We start from the raw sequence: 17,730 nt of genomic DNA, 5'->3' as shown, positions 1-17,730 counted from the left end.
GGGCTTCAGGTAAACCCAGAGGTACAAAGCGTCTTTTTAAAAGACAATGGGCAAAATTAAGATGACATTCTTAACCACAGCACTGTCATTAGAGCGCTTCCTTGAACTGCACTAGTTCCTCTGCAGCAACACACAACGAGCGAGTAAAGAGGGCCGTTTAAGGGTTCTGTGGCCTATGATATATGCATACATTACGTTGCCAGAAAATGTCACATGGCCGTGTGAGAAAAGGTCCACAACATGGATGGGGATAATGACAACACTTAATGAAAGAATTGGGTTTAAAGACAGCACCTCTTTGAAGCAATTATAAAGGTTGTTTTTTTAAAGAATATTTAATATATGTATTTGCTGCAGAAGTCCAGTGCAGAGATGTACGGTATGTTGCTGCAGGAGATACAGGCTTCACTAACCTAAATATTCCAGGCTGATAAAAGAGCCTATTAGCATGCTTAAAATAAACTAACCCTCATAATATCTACCTGCAGTTGTGAGCATATTTATTAAAAACAGCATTTTTAATATAATAAATGACACTATAAGAACCAGACTACATGACAAATGGCCATATCCCCACCAGTAATAGCATAAACATGGATATGAAGGCAAAAAGTATGCAAAAAATGGGATATCAGCCAACCCTAATCTAACAATAATACAGCACAGGTACTGTATATTCCCATATAATATAGCATAGTAACTTTATCATTAAAGCGACTGCACAAAATCGAGCCAGGAAATGCTGCAAGAGGGGGGAAAAATGAGAATTGGCATCGTTCTGGACTTGAGATATGGTGGTAAAGACTTGGCACTGACCTAACAGCTAAGTGACTGATGATCATGCCACCCTTCGCAGTCCTCCTGTCTGCTAATAAAGCAGGGGGCTGGGGCGGGTGAAAAATGTCTCCTGCCCCAACTTAACGCTCAGGATGTCAGCACGCACATTACACGGAGCACCTGTGCCCATAATGCAGGTAATGCATCCAGCTGCTGCTGCCCGCAGCCCCCCACACCTATGGTCGGCTGCTCTCGGCGGTCCTAGAGCACAAACGTTACACTCGGGCCACCCAGGCACACCTCTGATCTTCCAGAAATCAATAATCTTTTCAGTATTAATCAACATCTATATCCTACTCACCAACGAGTGGCCAAATACGAAACATAGGGTGTGGAAAACTGGCCAAATATCCAAATCCTTGACCTGCAGAGAGGAACCGCGTAGTGCCCTCAGCCTGTTTTAACTGCGCACCATCCACGCACGATAGGACGCAAAGAGCAGCCTGAAATAGGAGTACACAGTAAGTGCCGCTTCAGCTTTGTCTCTCTCACTCTCGATTACTCAGTAACACTGACAGCTCTCATGTGCATGTAGCCCGATACTTAGCCTGCCTGTGCAATAATTAAAGGCAGCCACCAGACACAGGAAGAGAAAAAAAAGGGAGGTTGTACGGTGAACCGACTGGTACTTTGGGTGGACTCGGTGTTTGCTAATATTGGCAGTACTGATCAGCAGTATTCACCCCCGCGGGCTGTCCAGTCAACGTAAAGCATTGACCTTGGCGTCTCACTGGAACCAGAGCCTTCAGCCTCAGCCCCCCCAGTCCCCCTTTATCAGATGCCACCCCGGCCAGCCCGGGAGAGGGTAAAAAGGATGGAGGACAAACTGGCCCGGGCTGCCGCAAAGCCAGTTCAATAATCCACAGGCGGGCGTAAAGATAAGAATGGATTTGATATGGGCGGCTTGGGTCGATGCATGCGATGGACAGCCGCGTCAACATCCATACCTCATTCTGTCACTCTCCATCCTCCGCTGTCGCTCGGTTATATGAAGAAAAATGTTCAAATACTGTAACAAACCCGAGCGAGGTGCAGGGGCTCAGGCGAAGGCAGCGACGATGAAAAACCTGCTTTAGTTTTCGACCAATATCCTTCTTTCACTATAAACAGGAACATTCGTCTAAGAAACTGTACCAACCTTAAACAGTTCAATTGTTTTGTAGAATCAATTCATTCTTACACGCAGCAAATTACAGACAGAGCAGGTATTAGACTTTAATCCCAGCCTAAATTAAAGAATTTAAAAGGTGAATCAATCAGCGCGTAAAAAAGGGAATTAGCATTACAGCTCCGCAGTAATTAGGTTGGATTGATTTGCGAGAGCTCACCCAGGTAGCTGGTCGATGTGTCCAATAAACGCCACGGTGAGGCAAAAGTTCCATTACCACCTCAGTAGCTATCACATGACTGATGGTTTCATTTAGCTCAATAGACGGCTCAAGGGACCACTATTCACCAGGTAAGCCACTATAACTATTTTCAGGACTCACAACAATCGTTCTGTGGCTCAGTGTTGCTAAGACATCAGTTATCAATCACAGGTTGTCAATGATAGCATAGCTCAAGTTAGCAATACCACTTTGGATATTTAATGTGTTGGACACGTCCCAAAGAACAAGTCTGGGACTGAATTATGAGAGTACAGCGGATCAGCTCCGCCGCCATGTTGTTCTGTGAATAAGGCGATTTACGTGTTTTTGTTTTTAGGTGAACCTGGTTCTACTTCCTGGACGCACTGATTCGGGCCTGTCACCCTCCCAAATCTACAAATATAATACCCGTCGAGAGAAGATGGACGTGATATCTCAGCGTGATAATAGGTTCCATTATAGATGATAAATGTTGAGCATAAATGGCCCCAAGAGTGAGAGGTCCTGACATCCCACCAAAACCTTTGGTCATGAATCCTAATATCAATTCCAGTATCATCAGAAGAGCTGCGAAGGCGTCGTTACAGGATTAACGACTCATTCTTCAAAATCAAAAGTGAGTTTAGCCGTGTCTGACAGACGGAAGTGCCCACAATTTTCCGTGGAGCTCCACTGCTCCATCCGACAATTCCCATCGTGAAAATGTGAGAAAGGAAATGTTTTGATGACCTTCCGTTCGGATGAAAACGCCACCTAAAACAACCTCCAGCGAGCAGCACTTTCCACAATGACGATCCAGCTTTGGTCTGTCAAGACCCACAATTCCAGGGTGACTAATTTCAGATGGAGGTCGTCGCTCCTGGGCAGGGATGAGAAAGCGGCAGAACGTTGCTCATCCACAGGCTCAAAGAGAAACACTCGCAGTGTCAAGTGATGAAGAACGTGTCGGGAAAAACAGATGTGCAATGACGACGTGAGCGCCCTTGATTCAGGGATAAAAAATAACCACAACACAAATCTAAAGGATGCCAGCGAGGAGTTATCGTGAGGTGGTGTCACAAATGAAACTGACCTTGAAAACAGAGCATTGTGTAAAATAAGTACCATCATTTTTAAAAATGTATTTTATTTTTACTTCTATCAATGCAGATTTTTAAGGTTCCTAGCTGGACGTACATGGGGGGGGGGCACATTTATAGTTGCAGAAACACTGCGTCAGGCCAGGGGAAACTAGTGAAAATAAATAATGACGACCTAAAGAAATAAGGGAAAAGAAGTTGTCGATAAATTTATTAAATTTAGATAAATTTACATTTTTAAATTTATTCTGCTATGTATATTGTATTCACCCTCTGTACTATGTACAGGTATACAGGGGCCGAGTATCCATTTACCTGGATTATTGTAAATATACATCCTCTTTGTATATTCCAAATTCTATTCTATTTGATTTTATCTTATTTTTCTCTGCGTGCTCTGCTGTTGTTGCACTGTAAATCTCCCCTGTGGGACAATAAAGGACCTGAATCTGAATCTGAATCTAAAGAAGCTGAGCTCAAGCGTGATGGCATATTAATGTGACACATACAGATGTGTTATTACGTCAAACATCTGTTTGAAAGGCAAATCCATATTATCCCCACCGTCTCACCTCTGCAGCCTGGTTCCTATAGGATGGATCGCCTCCATCCTGTTTGACACCTTAGTAATGCTTTTCCCATCTGACACCTGTGGGAGGACAGCTCCTCCTAACTGGCATGCAGCGATGCTCTTTATTACTGTGCAGGGTGCTGAGCAACCATCCACCATTTAGTTTTAGAGTCACTATGCTTTGATCGAGCATCAAGCGGGTCAGGGTATCTTAGAGCAGCCAGTCTTCAACACCCGCTGGAATCCTAGATTAATATCTGTGGATTAAGGTGTTGTGTTCTGACTAATCCAAAGGATGAGGTGTGAGGATTCAGGGATGATTTGCGAGGTGTGAGCGGAGAAACGGGCGGCACCTTGTCACACAGCATGGTTAAAACGGGGGTCAGAGAGCACAGAGCTGCACTCTTCTCCAAACACTTGGTCAGGAGTGAAGAATCTTTTGGAAAACACGCCTCAGAAACATGGCGCTACATCAGAGGAAGTGGGGATAAAGCAGCGGTTTACTTCCTCTTGCACTGTCCAGTGGTGTCAGACCTGAACAATGGGGGACCCTGTTCTCGACAGGACAACATTCTACCTGGTTTTGGTTGCCCCCCCCCCCCCCAGGCAGCTATACAATTGCACTCTGTTTCTTCCGTGAATTCCGGTGATATGGCCAGGACACCTAACCGAACTCCCTGTTTCCGAGCTTTTGTTTGAGATTATTGAACAATGGGGCCTATATTTACACCCAGCACAAATCCACTCGACTGGTTTTAGCAAATCTTCAAGATGGCAAATCCTCCTGAACCAACTCATATGGGGGGGGGGGGGGGGGGGTGCAACATAACAAAGAAAATAGAAATATATTTTAAAGGTTCAGACCAGTTTAAAAGCCAGGTGGTGACAGCACAGATGGCGAGGTCAGATACACACCCACTATTCATTCCTTTGCCCCCCCCTCACAGGAGTGTAAATCAAAGTGGCCTTTGAACATATTTAATCAGAAATAATGTGTAAATATTGAAGCGAACAGCTTGAGTGTGTGACAAATATCCTTCAATGACGTGAGCGTTTTATTTCCTTCTACACGGGACCTTGGGTTAGTCTTTAACAGGTCAGCCGCTGATGGCATTCTTCACGTTTCTGTCAGGGGAGGGTTGTCAAATTAGGGAAATAATGGATGTGACAGCTATCCGTGTCAAGGTAGACAAACACGTTATATTTACCAACTAAACCAGCAGGACCCGAGGAGGAAAACAGCATTTGTGTGAGTTGAGTTGGAGTCGCTGTGTGCCAGGAACAGAGAGTAAAGGTTGATCGGAACCTCTCTGAATATGAAATTAACCTTTCAGCCTGTACGTTCACCTTTTGACCTGCCAGTGAAGTTCGTAGTCAACTGAATTTGTCACAGTGAAATATTGAATTATGTCCCGTCGGCTTAGTTTCCTTCACTTCCCCTCCTTTGGCACAGGGGTCTGGTTGTTCCGTACAGAAATGGGACCGTTGTGGAGATTATTTTCAAAGTGGGCCACAACCTCAGAGGGTTCAGAGAGACATTATTTCAATCTGCTGCCACAGAAGACAACAGACGGCGCCCATTATTTCTGACAATCTCCTAAACATACAGTGCGTCTGAAATCTTCATGGGTAGGCAACATATATTGTACAGTTTATTGCTGTTAGACTGCGACTGTGAACCTGCCCAACAATAAACCGACAGCTCAGGTTCAACTGACACCGTCTGGACGGGGAGCTAGATAAACACAGACTCTTTCAAGCTGCACGCTTTAAACAATGCAGCCTTTGTACTGCACTTCAGCTAAATTCCACCATCGCCACACAACAAAAATCGCCCGAGCGTTGTCAGGGCAGCGCCGTGTGGACTTCAGTCCCACTCGAGTTCGCCGTAAACCTCCTGGATCGTTCGCTGTGGGCAGAGCTCTGCTCCTTTACCGCCGTGGAGCATATTAACATAAATGATACCGGGGTGAGAACACTTCACCAAACAGAAAAGAAAACACGGCCTGCTCTTTGACAAACGGACCATTAATTGGAGCAGCCGCTGGGACATTAATGGGATTTTTAAAGGACCGAGTTGCAGTCAGTCATAAAGTAAAACCAATGTGTGTGATGTCATAAAGAGGTCTAAAAGATGGCCCCAATCCAAGCTGCTCTCCACTGGTCCCTCCATGATTACAGAGCATATTTCTCCTTTTCAAACACTGAATGAGCTAAATCTTGAAACTCCTTTTATAAAATGCCCTCTCAATAAAAAGGCCCTGTGCAGCCACTTAGAACTAAATTAATTTTCTAATAGCAGGGGTTAACAGCAAGGACAGCACGTACACGCATCATTTGGAGCACCGGGAAAAGAACAGAAACCCTGCTGTTGTGACTCCTACTCTGGCCCCACCTCCTCCTGGGCAATCAGCTCAACCACCACCACCTGGGCCCTCTCCTTCAGCTGCACCCAATCCGCCCAAACGACTCTGCACCCATAAAAGGCCCCTATGCACTCAGGCCAGTGCTTGATCTTACTGATGTTTTTGGCAACACTTCCCGTCGACCCAGCATCTCTCCAGGCTCCCCAGCGACTCCCTGCGTCTTCCAGCGACTCCCAGCGTCTCCCCCGGCTCCTCTGCAACCTTCCTAGCCCCTCTTCCTCTGACCTCTTTCTCTTCCCCTTCCTCGGACGGATTTCTCCTGGCCTCTGGACACTTGGACTCCCCCACGGACTCTCGCCCCTGGATCTCGAACTTGGTTCGTCTGCCGCATCACGCACCTATAGTTTGTCTCGGCCTCTCTCATTTAGTTTCTTCCCTCCTGTTTCTTTTGCTTCATTAAACCGTCTGAGTTTACTTTCAATTCCCGTGTCTGTCTGCCTTCTTTGGGGTTCCGCCACACTTGACCGCCAGTCCTCTCGAGCTTAACACCTGCAGCAAAATCTGAACTATACCAAATAAACCCAATGCAACAGTCCACAAACGGCATTGAAACGCTGGCACGGCACGGCCGGAATTATAAATCATCCCATCAACATTAATTTCCCTGCTGAGCTGCGAAGCAGTCGACTGTTTCTCAGAGTAATTACCCACATGAACATTAAACTTCAATGCGGTACTTCAGTGTCACAACAAGTAAACAAAGAGCGATCTGTGTAACAGACTGTTGCATGTGACACGGCCTTGTCACGTTTGCATTCATGTTATACGACACACAAAACATTAATAATTCACGTTTTGGATTAATTATGTACAGACATGTCAAGGTGCAATGATAGACATAGTTGTGTCTAAAGGAGTTCATTCATTTCTTTTAGTCTTTAACCAAGGCACCAGTGAAAGGTTTAGCTGGGGTCCTGCTCGCCGCTGGAATTTAATTTTTGAAAAGAGAGAAACGAGCTGAGGCCAAAAACAAACAGGATCCTTCCGCCAATTCGACGGGGGCCAGCGAGGAGTCGACTGGATTAACGGCCGTGACTTTAAGGCAGCCATACATCACGCCACTTCACTGTTGTTGAGAGTGAAAGTGAAAGAAACACCTCCTCCGCTGCGTCCGTGGGAACTGCAGCTTCACAGACGTAGGCTCAGGAATACGTACAAGCCCTAAATACGCTGAGGGGGAGCGTTTTAACTTGTAATGATCCCTCCCCATTGAAGAATCCATCCTCTTTTTAGACCAGAATGGACGTTCTAATTTGATTACACACAGCGTGACCTCCTGGTGGAAGCTAATGCCAACTGAAATACACACACTGGCCAGCACGGCTCTGACTCACGCCAGACTTTTTTAAGCAGATACACAAACCAGAGTCTGGCTGAAATTGTGTAAAATCTGATTTCCAGGAAGCAGACCTACACGCCCACATAATGCGGCTTGATTTGGCGCGAACCCTGCATGTTGACACGAACCGGACTCGGAGGAGCCCTCGATTCGCCACCTCGGCGTTGGTTCAGAAGTCGATGCAGGACAGAAGGCTGATGACCTGCACGTTATGGAATAAACGGGATAGTTTGTCGACTCTCCTCACCTTGACTTGCAAGGAGGCGACCTGTTTGGTCTAAAGGTAAGCCGGTGTTCCCTCTAATACTATAAGAGAAAAGAATAGCGCCCCCTGGTGGCGCTGGACCTATTAATGTATATGATCCCTGCTATACTTTCAAGGACAAAAGTCCCAAACATGGTCTCCCTCCACTGGTGTCAATGTCAAGGTGGACGCGAAAACAATGATCTCTGCAGATGAAAAGGCAAAACATATCGCACAGAACTGCGTGATCCGTCCAATAAACCGACCGATGGCTTTGTAAGTTCTCCCCTTTCAGCTCAATAACGCAATCACACCATACATCTCTGTCACTACATGGTCACACCCCTCTGCTGCAACCTTTTCCAGTCCATCACACACACACACACACGCACACACACACACGGCGTCTGTACACCTATCTAATGGAGGGAGTAGAGGTCCTGCATGGAGGATGTGAGGAGAATTTTAATAGCTCTTCTTTGCTGCTCGGCACGGCTTCTTTCCATTCATAATGCAGGCAGAGATAATTAGTTTCACCTCTCCGGTGGGTCCTCTCTGTGTTAAACTGCCATCGGCGAGTCTTCGGAGGTGTTTATTCTAGTTTTGAGTCGCATTGTGCCGCAATAGCAAAGTCGGTTAACGGTGGTGAGAAGCAGCAAGCTAAAGCAGTGAAACAATGCTCGAAAGCTACTGACTTTATAAAGTAACTGGCTCCTTCGTCCGTAAAGCCTTCTTCCCATCCTCTGGGCAGATCTGTAAAACAAGCAGAAACCGCGTTGAACCGCCGAGAACAACCGCAACGCGGCACCAGGAAACCCCGAGTTGACGGTAAATCACAACTAGTTTGTGGCGTACCTGAACGTATCATGTGTCCGGAGTTAACAGGTTCACCAGTGCGGGGATGGAGCCAAGTGGTGCTGCGAGTTTTGTCACTGCAAGACAGACACCTGTTACTAAACCCTAATAAAACCACATAGTGTCGCCTCCATAAGTGGGGGGATGAAAGTCCGCTCACTTGATGAAAAACACCCGACCGTCTCTACAAACTCCGTAGGACCAGCAGTCGGGCAGGGTGTCCCGTCCGAGAGGTGCCGCCATGATCTCTCCGACTCGGCTTGTTTCCCCCTTCTCACTCTCCGCAGACTTTCCCAGGGAGCCCGGATAAGACCCGCCGCTAGGGCTGCATGCTTTTTAAAGGGAAAGAATACCGACGATGAGCCACTTAGGCGGTCCTGATTTATTTATCCTTTTGTAAACTGCAAGACGAGCTCCCAGAATGACGGTCCTTGAACGCAGCAGCAGCCTGGTGGATGATTAAAGTCAGACGGATAATAAATGAATGTGGCTGCAGGGAGGGTGTAGCAGACATGCACCAAGCGGGAACTTCACTCAGGGACATTTCAGGACAAAGTTCTTCTACATAGACCTATATATACTTAAAAAAAAAAAAAGCCATTATGTAGGAATTAAAGTAATTTTAGAATGCTTCTGCGGCCATTTAATCTTACATAGCCCATTTAAAGGATTACATATCCAAAGCCAAAATAGATTAATATACTTAATTATCTTCTTAAATTGTACGTGGGAATATTGGCGGGAGCTGAGAGGGATGAGACAGTGAGATACACTGCACCCTCAGAAAATGAATTACACTTACAATTGTGTGTGGAAAATACGGAGCCATGCAGGGTTTGTCTAAGATTTACAGGATTGTTGTCATGTTTGACATAAAAGCTGACAGCCTCTGTGAATGAGCTGTTAAAGCTTTTGCACGTATCATCTCAAAGGATGAATGAGGTGAGACTGCAGTTTTACTCTGTACTTTAACCCCATGAACTTAAATTAGAGGGGTGTGTGTGTGTGTGTGTGTGTGTGTGTGTGCTTTGACTGATAGATCGCCCATTGAAGATTCCTGCAGATTTGTAGTGCAGGTTTAAGGAAAGCAAGCGAAGGAAACATGCACCTATAGAAATGCACAATATAGAAAAAGAAAAAGATGTGCTGTTGGTGCTGGCACCGGGTCCTCATCTTCAAATTAAATGCAGGCGCGTGCACGGTCTGCCATGACACATTACAATAATGCTTACGCTGCATCAAAAGCAGCATCCTGATTTATGGGAGCCTCCCATAAATTTCACTCTGGCTTCGTCATAGTGTGGGCAACGTTCAAAGTCACTGCAACTTTGGCACAAGTTTGATTCGCGCTTCCTCCCCACCCTGCCCCGTCCTATGCCGTAAAAATGTGGGAGATAACAGCAGGGAAGTAGCAAAATAAAATATCTGAAGTGTCTGACAACACCTCAAAGAAAGTGTCTGTGACTGAAATAGAAACTAGACATAACAGGGCTCCTGTACTGCAACCAATTCACAGCAATTCCCTGCTGCAGAGACCTTGAATAAAAAGTTTCAGTGCACTAACACATAATGTACAAACTCCAATTCTAAGCGCTTGTATGAGGTGTCAATAAGAAATGCTTGGTTGGCTTCAGTGAGCAGAAGAGACGGTTCACTGGTGTAAAGTCGTGATTCATAGGTCAGACCCTCAGGATTTGGAGCACCGCCGCTCAGCGGGGTCAAAAAACACCGACGGAAAATCAACTGGTCATTTATGGTGAGCACTGTTGTGCTATGTTGTTGGATTGGTGCTGCTGTTTTTACATCGTGAGCTTGCGTATTCCGCTAACCTTTTTATTTTTATCCAATGTTCATTTCCGAAAAATAGTCACGGTAATGTTCAGTTTCTGGAATTTGACCTTGCTATGGTTTTTCATTATCATTTCAGCCACATGCACTCTCACTCTCTCCCTCCCTCCCTCCCTCTCTCTCTCTCTCACACACACACACACACACACACACGTGCGCGTACAGTTGTTGCTGTGCTGTGGAGAGCACCTCTGCAGTACGGTCTGCTGCTGATTCCGGCTGTCAGTCGCTCACAATGCAGCAAGGTGACTCAATGATATTGTTCTCTCCTCAGAGAGCCTCCTCCTGCTGATCACAGCTTCCAGAAGGTGCTTCATTGTACCTCTGAGGGTTCTAATCTAGCTGACAAACAGCACAGCAGCTAGTGGGCATACAGAGTGCACTTTCAAATCATTCCTTTATTGTGTTCATGGCTCGAAGTACGTGAATTAAGCACACACAGTAGTCAGAAATCTCCTTTTTTGGAATAATTGCTGATGTCCTTTCGTCCACAGATGTTCATCCTTACACCGATGATTTGGGAGATGATGGTGGATCAACGCTGGTTCAATGGTGTGTTGGAATATCGCCGACAGGAACGTTAACAGAAGTCTTAATGGCCACCACATTTCACAACTTACTTAACTTTCTCTCTACAAGAGAAATAATGGGAGTTTCTCATGAAACTCATGAAGGTTTTGGTTGGCCACCCAGCTGTTGTATTAATTCACTTCTGCCCCCTATTGTCTGAGTAAAGACTTGCACTGATTCCTTCCCCTTTGACGCAAAGGTGAACGGCCTGCTTGCAAATATTTGAAGGGGGGGGGGCTTCAAAATGACGTTATGGACAAATGATTTGTGGAAATTGCGTCAACTTAAATAAAGATATTGTTGGTTGTACATTTTGTTGGAGTACATGGCCTGTTAAAGGACATAAACAAAATTAATATATTCGTTTAATATAAAACAAATAATAATAATATGAAAACTGAAATATAGTAGAAACAACAGGTACTATTGAAATGTTCGATGGTTTATAAAAGAAATAATCAGTAATAAGTCAGTATCGCATTCATTGCTGCCCTAAATTAGTTATTGATTTTCTCGATAAGGACCCGCCCACCTTCTCCGGTGTTATCTCGCCACGTACGACTCGGTGCAACGCAACTTGATAGTCTGTATTACGGACAGCTTGACTGACCACTCCGGAGAGCGGAACCTCTCGCTCAACCTAGCTTGCTGACTAGCGAGCGAACCGCCGATTGAATGCCTCATCCGACAACACAACTTCAGCGAAGAGGAAGCGCCTGGAGGAAAGAAACGGAGAGGTGAGCACCAGTCTTCACTTCGTAGTAAATTCATGAATGACACTCGGACGGAACTGAGGAGTTTTGCCGTCTCTTTTAAATGTCCTAAATATGTGACGTTAGCATTACACTCTCGGTCTCTGAGCAGATTAGGTGATTGAATCTGATTAGCCAAATCTGTCAGTGGCGTTGCTAAAGCTAACAGAAAAGGAGCTTAACAGTCTTGTAAACATCACCAGCTTGTCGAGAATTTCTGCAATCTTTGCGCTCAGGAGAAACCAGTGGAGTTGGAGTCCATTTAGAAGGGAGCCACGCATTGACCATTGATCACAGACACGCTGACAGACTCTCCAGCTGCTCCCATCAGCATTCACTGATAATGTTTAATGATGATATTGCTGTAGCTAACCTGCCACTTTGTTCCTGCCGTAGATGGGTTGGATCCGGACCCTTTTGACAGTCTGGATACTGTTGCTGGTCCAGCTTCTGTATTTAGAAGCAGTGCCAATAAGCATTGATAAAACAAAAGTCAAGCAACCAGAGAAAGAACCCGAAAAGCCCCCAGCGAGTGTGGTAAGGATACCCCGTCTATAATTAGCTTAGTCTGGCATTAATTGCTATTATCTGCTGTTCTGCTATCAGAAGGATGTGGGAGAATTCTATGTAAGTGCTATGTTAAGATGTTCTTTTTAAATCTGTTGGTCAGAACAATCATCACAATTCACAACATAACATAATTCACCATAAAATAATCCAGGTGGCCTGTTGATGGCGGCTTTACCTGCAGTTTTGCAAACCATTAAAAAAAAAGGGAAGGAAAAGAGACAGGTCTTGCATTTGGTGGTTCAGTGTTCAGTTGCGGTCACTGTTGTGAGATTTCATTAGACCGGAGCCTGTGATTTCAGCTGCAGGGAAGCCATCGTTTGACGTCAAATATTGACAGATGCTGACTGTCTCCCAGCATCAAATGGCATTTAAAATGCAGACAATGTTGTGTGTTTGCATGCACGTCTGACACACACAGTAATTTGCTGAAGGCAGTAATTTGTTTTATGGCCACACAGGCTAATGTCTGTCATATCTTCCTAAACCCTCTGGACAGGAGAAACATATCTAGCAAAATAAAACGACTACGTTAATCACTGAAGGTGTTTAATCGACTGATTCTCTAAAATGCCTATTATACTGTGTTATTACATAAAAATACAGAATAAAAGTCACCATGTTAACACTGTGTAACTATGATTTGGAAACTATATATCGTATTGCGCTGAGCGTTTGCCTGACAAGTATTTTGAATTGTTGTGCAGGACACTGGACTCCACTATGACCACTACCTCAGGGAAGTCATCGATTTTCTCGAAAAAGACGAACATTTCAGAGAAAAGCTCCGCAACACAGACATGGAAGACATCAAGGTAACGCTTTTTTAATTCCTATTATGACTATTATTATTGTCTGTTTATATTCTGTCTTTGTATGTCGCAGCAAGGCAAGCTGGCAAAAGAGCTGGACTTTGTGGGTCATCACATCAGGACAAAACTGGATGAGTTAAAGAGGCAGGAGGTGAATCGACTCCGGACTCTGATTAAGGCCAAGCAAGACCTCGAAGGAGGCAATGGTACGCCGGGCGGCTAAATGTTTGCCGTGGATAATAAAGTGCTACGTTGCTTAGTAATGAACCTCGTTATAGAAGTAAATTTTCCACATTTGTGCTTCTTTCTCTGTCGCCGCCTCCTCAATGTGAAGACATATCGGTGGACCACCAGGCTCTTCTCAAGCAGTTTGAGTACTTGAACCACATGAATCCACACACTTTTGAAGTGGATGATCTGGATCTGCTCATCAAATCGGTGAGGAGCATGCGTATTTTTGTGATTTAAAAGATGAATCAGTCATGCGTTTATTACATTTGGCGCAAACTAGTTTGTTTTTTTCGCAAATTCACTGGGCCAGTTTTGCAGATATTTGGAATTTCCATGACAACAGTTCCTTTCATCAGTCGAGGTGGAAATAGGTCCACTCATGGGGGGAGGAGTGCTGTCAGATTGGGAAATTCGTGATTTTCTGAAGGATTGCGAAATGAAAACACATTCTTCAAAAATGTGTTGCATCAGAGATTTCTTTTCTGATTTTGCACTCTGGTTTTTTTGGCCCTGGCTTTAGTGTTTATACGGTCATATGATCCATGGCGTTCTCTGGCTGCCATCGCTCCTCTTTCACATCTGTGCAACATAAAAGCCCTCATCGTGACCTCTGACCTCTCATCCAGCCAAGATGCTTGTGTGGGGGAGACGACAGACAAGAACAATCGAGTTAAAACACTTTATAATGCTCATTTTCTTCAGGTGCCGTTCTGTATCCTTCTGTATATGTGGGAATTTGATTGTAGCCTGCGCAATATTTGCATTTGCGTCTGATCTCTGTGTTTGCACAGCTGCTTGAAGCAGCAACTTTCCTATACTTCCATCTTTTATCACCAACGGTGTAGGGATTCAGACATGAACACGGATGCTGTGTCTGTTTTTGGCCTCTCAGATAGGCTGATGTTCTCGAACACGTCTTTGCTGTGACCATTATTATGGTATTTGCGTTATTGAGTTAGATTGAACTAAGTTTTCCTCCTCCGTATTCCCCCAGTTTATTATTAGATGTGGACATAAAACAGGACAAACTTGAAATCTGCTCCATGTCCATTTTGTTTTTCCTTTCAACCAGGCCACGAACGACCTGGAGAATTACGATAAAGAACGACACGATGAGTTCAAGAGGTATGAAATGATGAAAGAACACAACAGACAGGAGCACCTGAAGACACTGGACAACGAGGAGAGGAGGAAAGAGGAAGAGCACTACGAGGAGATGAAGAAGAAGCACGCCGATCACCCTAAAATCAATCACCCGGTGAGTGGGAATGGCAGCCACTCCGATGGTGGGTGATCCGGACCTTTAACGAACCGCTGATCGTGTTTGCAGGGGAGCCAGAATCAGCTCAAAGAGGTCTGGGAGGAAGCTGATGGCCTGGACCCCGACGACTTCGACCCCAAGACCTTCTTCAAATTGCACGGTAGGCACCAGCTGGTGTGGCTAGTTCGGGCTGCAGCAGGACAACAGCGTGTTTACTGCTTTTCTCCTTGTATTCTGGAACGCAGACACAAACGGAGATGGGTTTTTTGATGAACAGGAACTGGAGGCGCTCTTCACCAAGGAGGTAAGGCCGGTTCTAGATGTGTGGAACTGCAGCGAGCGCTGACTGAGCGTTGGTGTCTGTAATTATAGTTGGAGAAAATCTACGACCCCAATAACGAAGAGGACGATATGATCGAGATGGAGGAAGAGAGGCTACGTATGCGGGAGCACGTTATGAACGAGGTCTGCTCTACGCTCACGTTCACATTCTGCCTCGTCCATGCTGGCGTGTGATGTCACAGCTTCTGTCCCCTTCCCAGGTGGACACCAACAAAGACAGACTCGTCTCTTTAGAGGAGTTCCTGGTCGCTACTCGGAAAAAGGAATTCCTGGAGCCCGACAGCTGGGAGGTGATGTGACACCGGAACGTTGATCACGCTGAGGAAAAAGAGAATTCTTTTGTCGGAACAGGTCGCCACATCTGTTGTGTTTCTTTAGACGTTGGAGCAGAATCAGGTTTACACAGACGAGGAGATGAGAGAGTTCGAGGAGCACCTCACTCAGCAGGAGCAGGACCTGAACATGAGGTCTGCCGACCTCCAGAAACAGAGAGACGATCTGGAGCGACAACAGGCCGAGCTCAACGCCCAGAAGGTTGAGCTACAACAGGTAAGATAACATAATGTACAATGAAACCCTTTTAATAGTGGGCACCTTATAGTAATCAATGGGTTCTGTTCATTTAGGTATTAGTTCACATGGGAGTGGTTGGGACGTGGCCTGTAATTAGTGCAATCTGGATTCTCACCGCTAGATGGTGCCAAAGTTTAGGTATTTAGCGCTGTGGTCTGATAATGTGATGACCCCCTAATCAAGGTTTCATTTTAACACGACGTCATCTGTGATGGAAATTTCAGTGTAGCAACAGTCACAGGTTTTATTAAATATCTGCTGTTTATGCTGTTATAGCTGATCAACCACCATTAATGACAGTATATTAAAAAAACATGAACATCATCTTACAGGCGGTTGAACACATGGAGCGGCTGAAATCGCAGAAACTAGAACCCCCTCCAGAGGTTGTCGGTGCGTATTGTCGAGTTTTTAAAAACAATATATGTTTCAAAGGTTGTCTACAGGTGAAAATCTGAAATTCCAAACCTCCATCTGTCTTTCAGTTGAAGGAAACGCACTTCCAGAAATTCACGCCGTTGATAACCAGCCGCCGATGATGCAGGAAGAGCAGCTCCAAGGGCATCACGCCGCGCCCCAAAATCCTCACGATACACCTCAGGAACACCTCAAACAGCAAAATCAAATCCTGGCCCAGCAGGGGTTCCCCCAGTCACACCAGGACCTCCCACCGGGAAACCAGGAAGCCGCTCAAGGCCAGCATCACCTGCCATAACCCTGGTGCCAGAACCGGAACACCCATTGTGAGACTTGAGCAGCACTGGAGCGTCCAGGGGAGCGGCCCCTGCTGAGTATTAGGGCGTGAAGATGAAGGAGCGGCACCAAATCAGTCCGTTTAAAGACAACATGGGTCAGTAATAAGTGCAATCCTTGGACAAACCACAATTTCAGTACTAAAGTATGCACATCTTCAAAGTGTGCACAGCAACACGCACGTGGTTTTTGGTTACGTTAGAAGTTTTGATAATGAAATCTAGTTTTAAAGAGCCGTTGAAGGTTTTGCCGATGGCAGCTGCAAAGCCTGGGTACACGAGTGAGATATTAAATGAAGATGCGGTATGTAAATAAAGATTTGGTTTTAACTTTATTCATCCCTCTTTGTTTTTGAGACTCCAAGAGGTTTACGTGTGTGATCAGAGATGTTTAATTAGTTTGATTGCTCTAAATACGACCGGGCCCTGCAATTTAAACGCAGTCCCATCCAGTTGGGCCCACATTGCAAATATCCACTTTTGTAAATTTCACCTTCATCTTCAGCCTTGTGTGAGACATCGTCACCGGTTTAATAGTTAAACCCGCTCTTGTCCTTGTCGCAGACCGACTGAAAGAGTTTTGGGCCCCTCTGCAGCTGCCTCCAGCTGAATTCCATGTGACCCGTTTGGTTCTGATAGATAAATACCGAGTGATGATCCTCCCTCCGTCTCCATCCAACCTCTCAAATCAATAATTGCAACCATAACAGGACAGGATGTGTTGAATGTAGGCATTGGGGTTTGGTCGATTTTACACACACACGTGGATGTGGCACGATTATGGGATGGATGATGGCAAGTTTTTCATTGGAAAATTTTTTATGAGTGAGTGTGCAGGACGGTCGACCTAAGTGTTTTTTGTGAAGAGCAGACGTCTGAGTCTCACAGGGTTTTGATTTTATTTTTTAAGGGGTCTTAAGTCAAAACTGCGTAACATTTATTGTATTGGCTCCAGATGTGCATTGGGTCCGGTTTATAAACCTCAGCTTGGTGACTTTTTGACCAGTCTGGTCATGTTTCTGCTTCTCTTGTAACGCGTTATCAGGCAGGTTGTGGTGAGCAGGTGTCAGCGGGTCGATTCTTCCGTTTATCTTGTTTGTGGAGGTGAATTCATTCTGTCCCGTTTCGTTTGTTTGCCAACTGAGATGATGAACATCCTCAATTGCTGTATTTTCTGCTGGTTTATCAACATAACGGTGATTTTTGACACCACTGTTCGGTTCAAAACAATAAAACAGTTATGATCTTTCAGTTTCTCTGAATCCGATCACTCAATGAAACCTTTAGCGTCACCATGGTAA

At 45.3% G+C, this 17,730-nt stretch overlaps 2 protein-coding genes and 1 long non-coding RNA gene across 10 annotated transcripts in view; 2 read left to right on the top strand and 1 right to left on the bottom strand.

The window, feature by feature from the left end:
* The window catches only part of plekha7b (pleckstrin homology domain containing, family A member 7b), a 47,599-nt gene extending 38,419 nt beyond the window's left edge, over window positions 1–9,180 (bottom strand). For 4 of the 8 annotated variants that reach the window (XM_029846609.1, XM_029846610.1, XM_029846611.1 and 1 more), the window contains exons 1-3: window positions 8,882–9,179; window positions 8,722–8,798; window positions 8,562–8,619 (exon numbers count right to left, since the gene is read on the bottom strand). In XM_029846609.1, coding sequence (XP_029702469.1) covers window positions 8,562–8,619; window positions 8,722–8,798; window positions 8,882–8,964 — 218 coding nt within the window. In that variant the 5' untranslated portion in view covers window positions 8,965–9,179. Of the gene's footprint in view, window positions 1–1,138; window positions 1,291–8,561; window positions 8,620–8,721; window positions 8,799–8,881 lie in introns of those variants that run through there. The other 4 variants (XM_029846606.1, XM_029846607.1, XM_029846608.1 and 1 more) reach the window with 2 other exon arrangements.
* Window positions 7,533–11,448, top strand: LOC115252141 (uncharacterized). The gene is made up of 3 exons (XR_003890587.1): window positions 7,533–7,905; window positions 8,004–8,142; window positions 11,064–11,448. It is a non-coding gene; the product is annotated as an uncharacterized lncRNA (long non-coding RNA).
* Window positions 11,449–11,727: 279 nt separating this feature from the next.
* nucb2a (nucleobindin 2a) lies at window positions 11,728–17,688 on the top strand. The gene is made up of 13 exons (XM_003969954.3): window positions 11,728–11,876; window positions 12,288–12,428; window positions 13,166–13,273; window positions 13,344–13,476; window positions 13,605–13,708; window positions 14,574–14,759; window positions 14,832–14,922; window positions 15,008–15,066; window positions 15,135–15,227; window positions 15,305–15,394; window positions 15,483–15,653; window positions 16,010–16,070; window positions 16,163–17,688. Exons 2-13 carry the CDS (start codon window positions 12,288–12,290, stop codon window positions 16,390–16,392), a joined length of 1,467 nt encoding a protein of 488 aa, XP_003970003.1. The 5' UTR covers window positions 11,728–11,876; the 3' UTR covers window positions 16,393–17,688.
* Window positions 17,689–17,730: the final 42 nt, after the last annotated feature.

The sequence above is a fragment of the Takifugu rubripes genome, chromosome 13, assembly GCF_901000725.2.
Source record: "Takifugu rubripes chromosome 13, fTakRub1.2, whole genome shotgun sequence".
NCBI classification, from domain to species: domain Eukaryota; kingdom Metazoa; phylum Chordata; class Actinopteri; order Tetraodontiformes; family Tetraodontidae; genus Takifugu; species Takifugu rubripes.
The sequence above is the reverse complement of the archived record's forward strand: the minus strand, read 5'-3'. Positions and strand labels throughout refer to the sequence as shown.

Excerpts from the sequence above, each read along its gene's own strand:
- nucb2a (XM_003969954.3), top strand. The coding sequence starts at position 12,288 with ATGGGTTGGATCCGGACCCTTTTGACAGTCTGGATACTGTTGCTGGTC. Across the intron at positions 14,923-15,007 it reads GACCTTCTTCAAATTGCACG|ACACAAACGGAGATGGGTTT; the intron begins GTAGGCACCAGC and ends TCTGGAACGCAG. Across the intron at positions 15,228-15,304 it reads GGGAGCACGTTATGAACGAG|GTGGACACCAACAAAGACAG; the intron begins GTCTGCTCTACG and ends TCCCCTTCCCAG.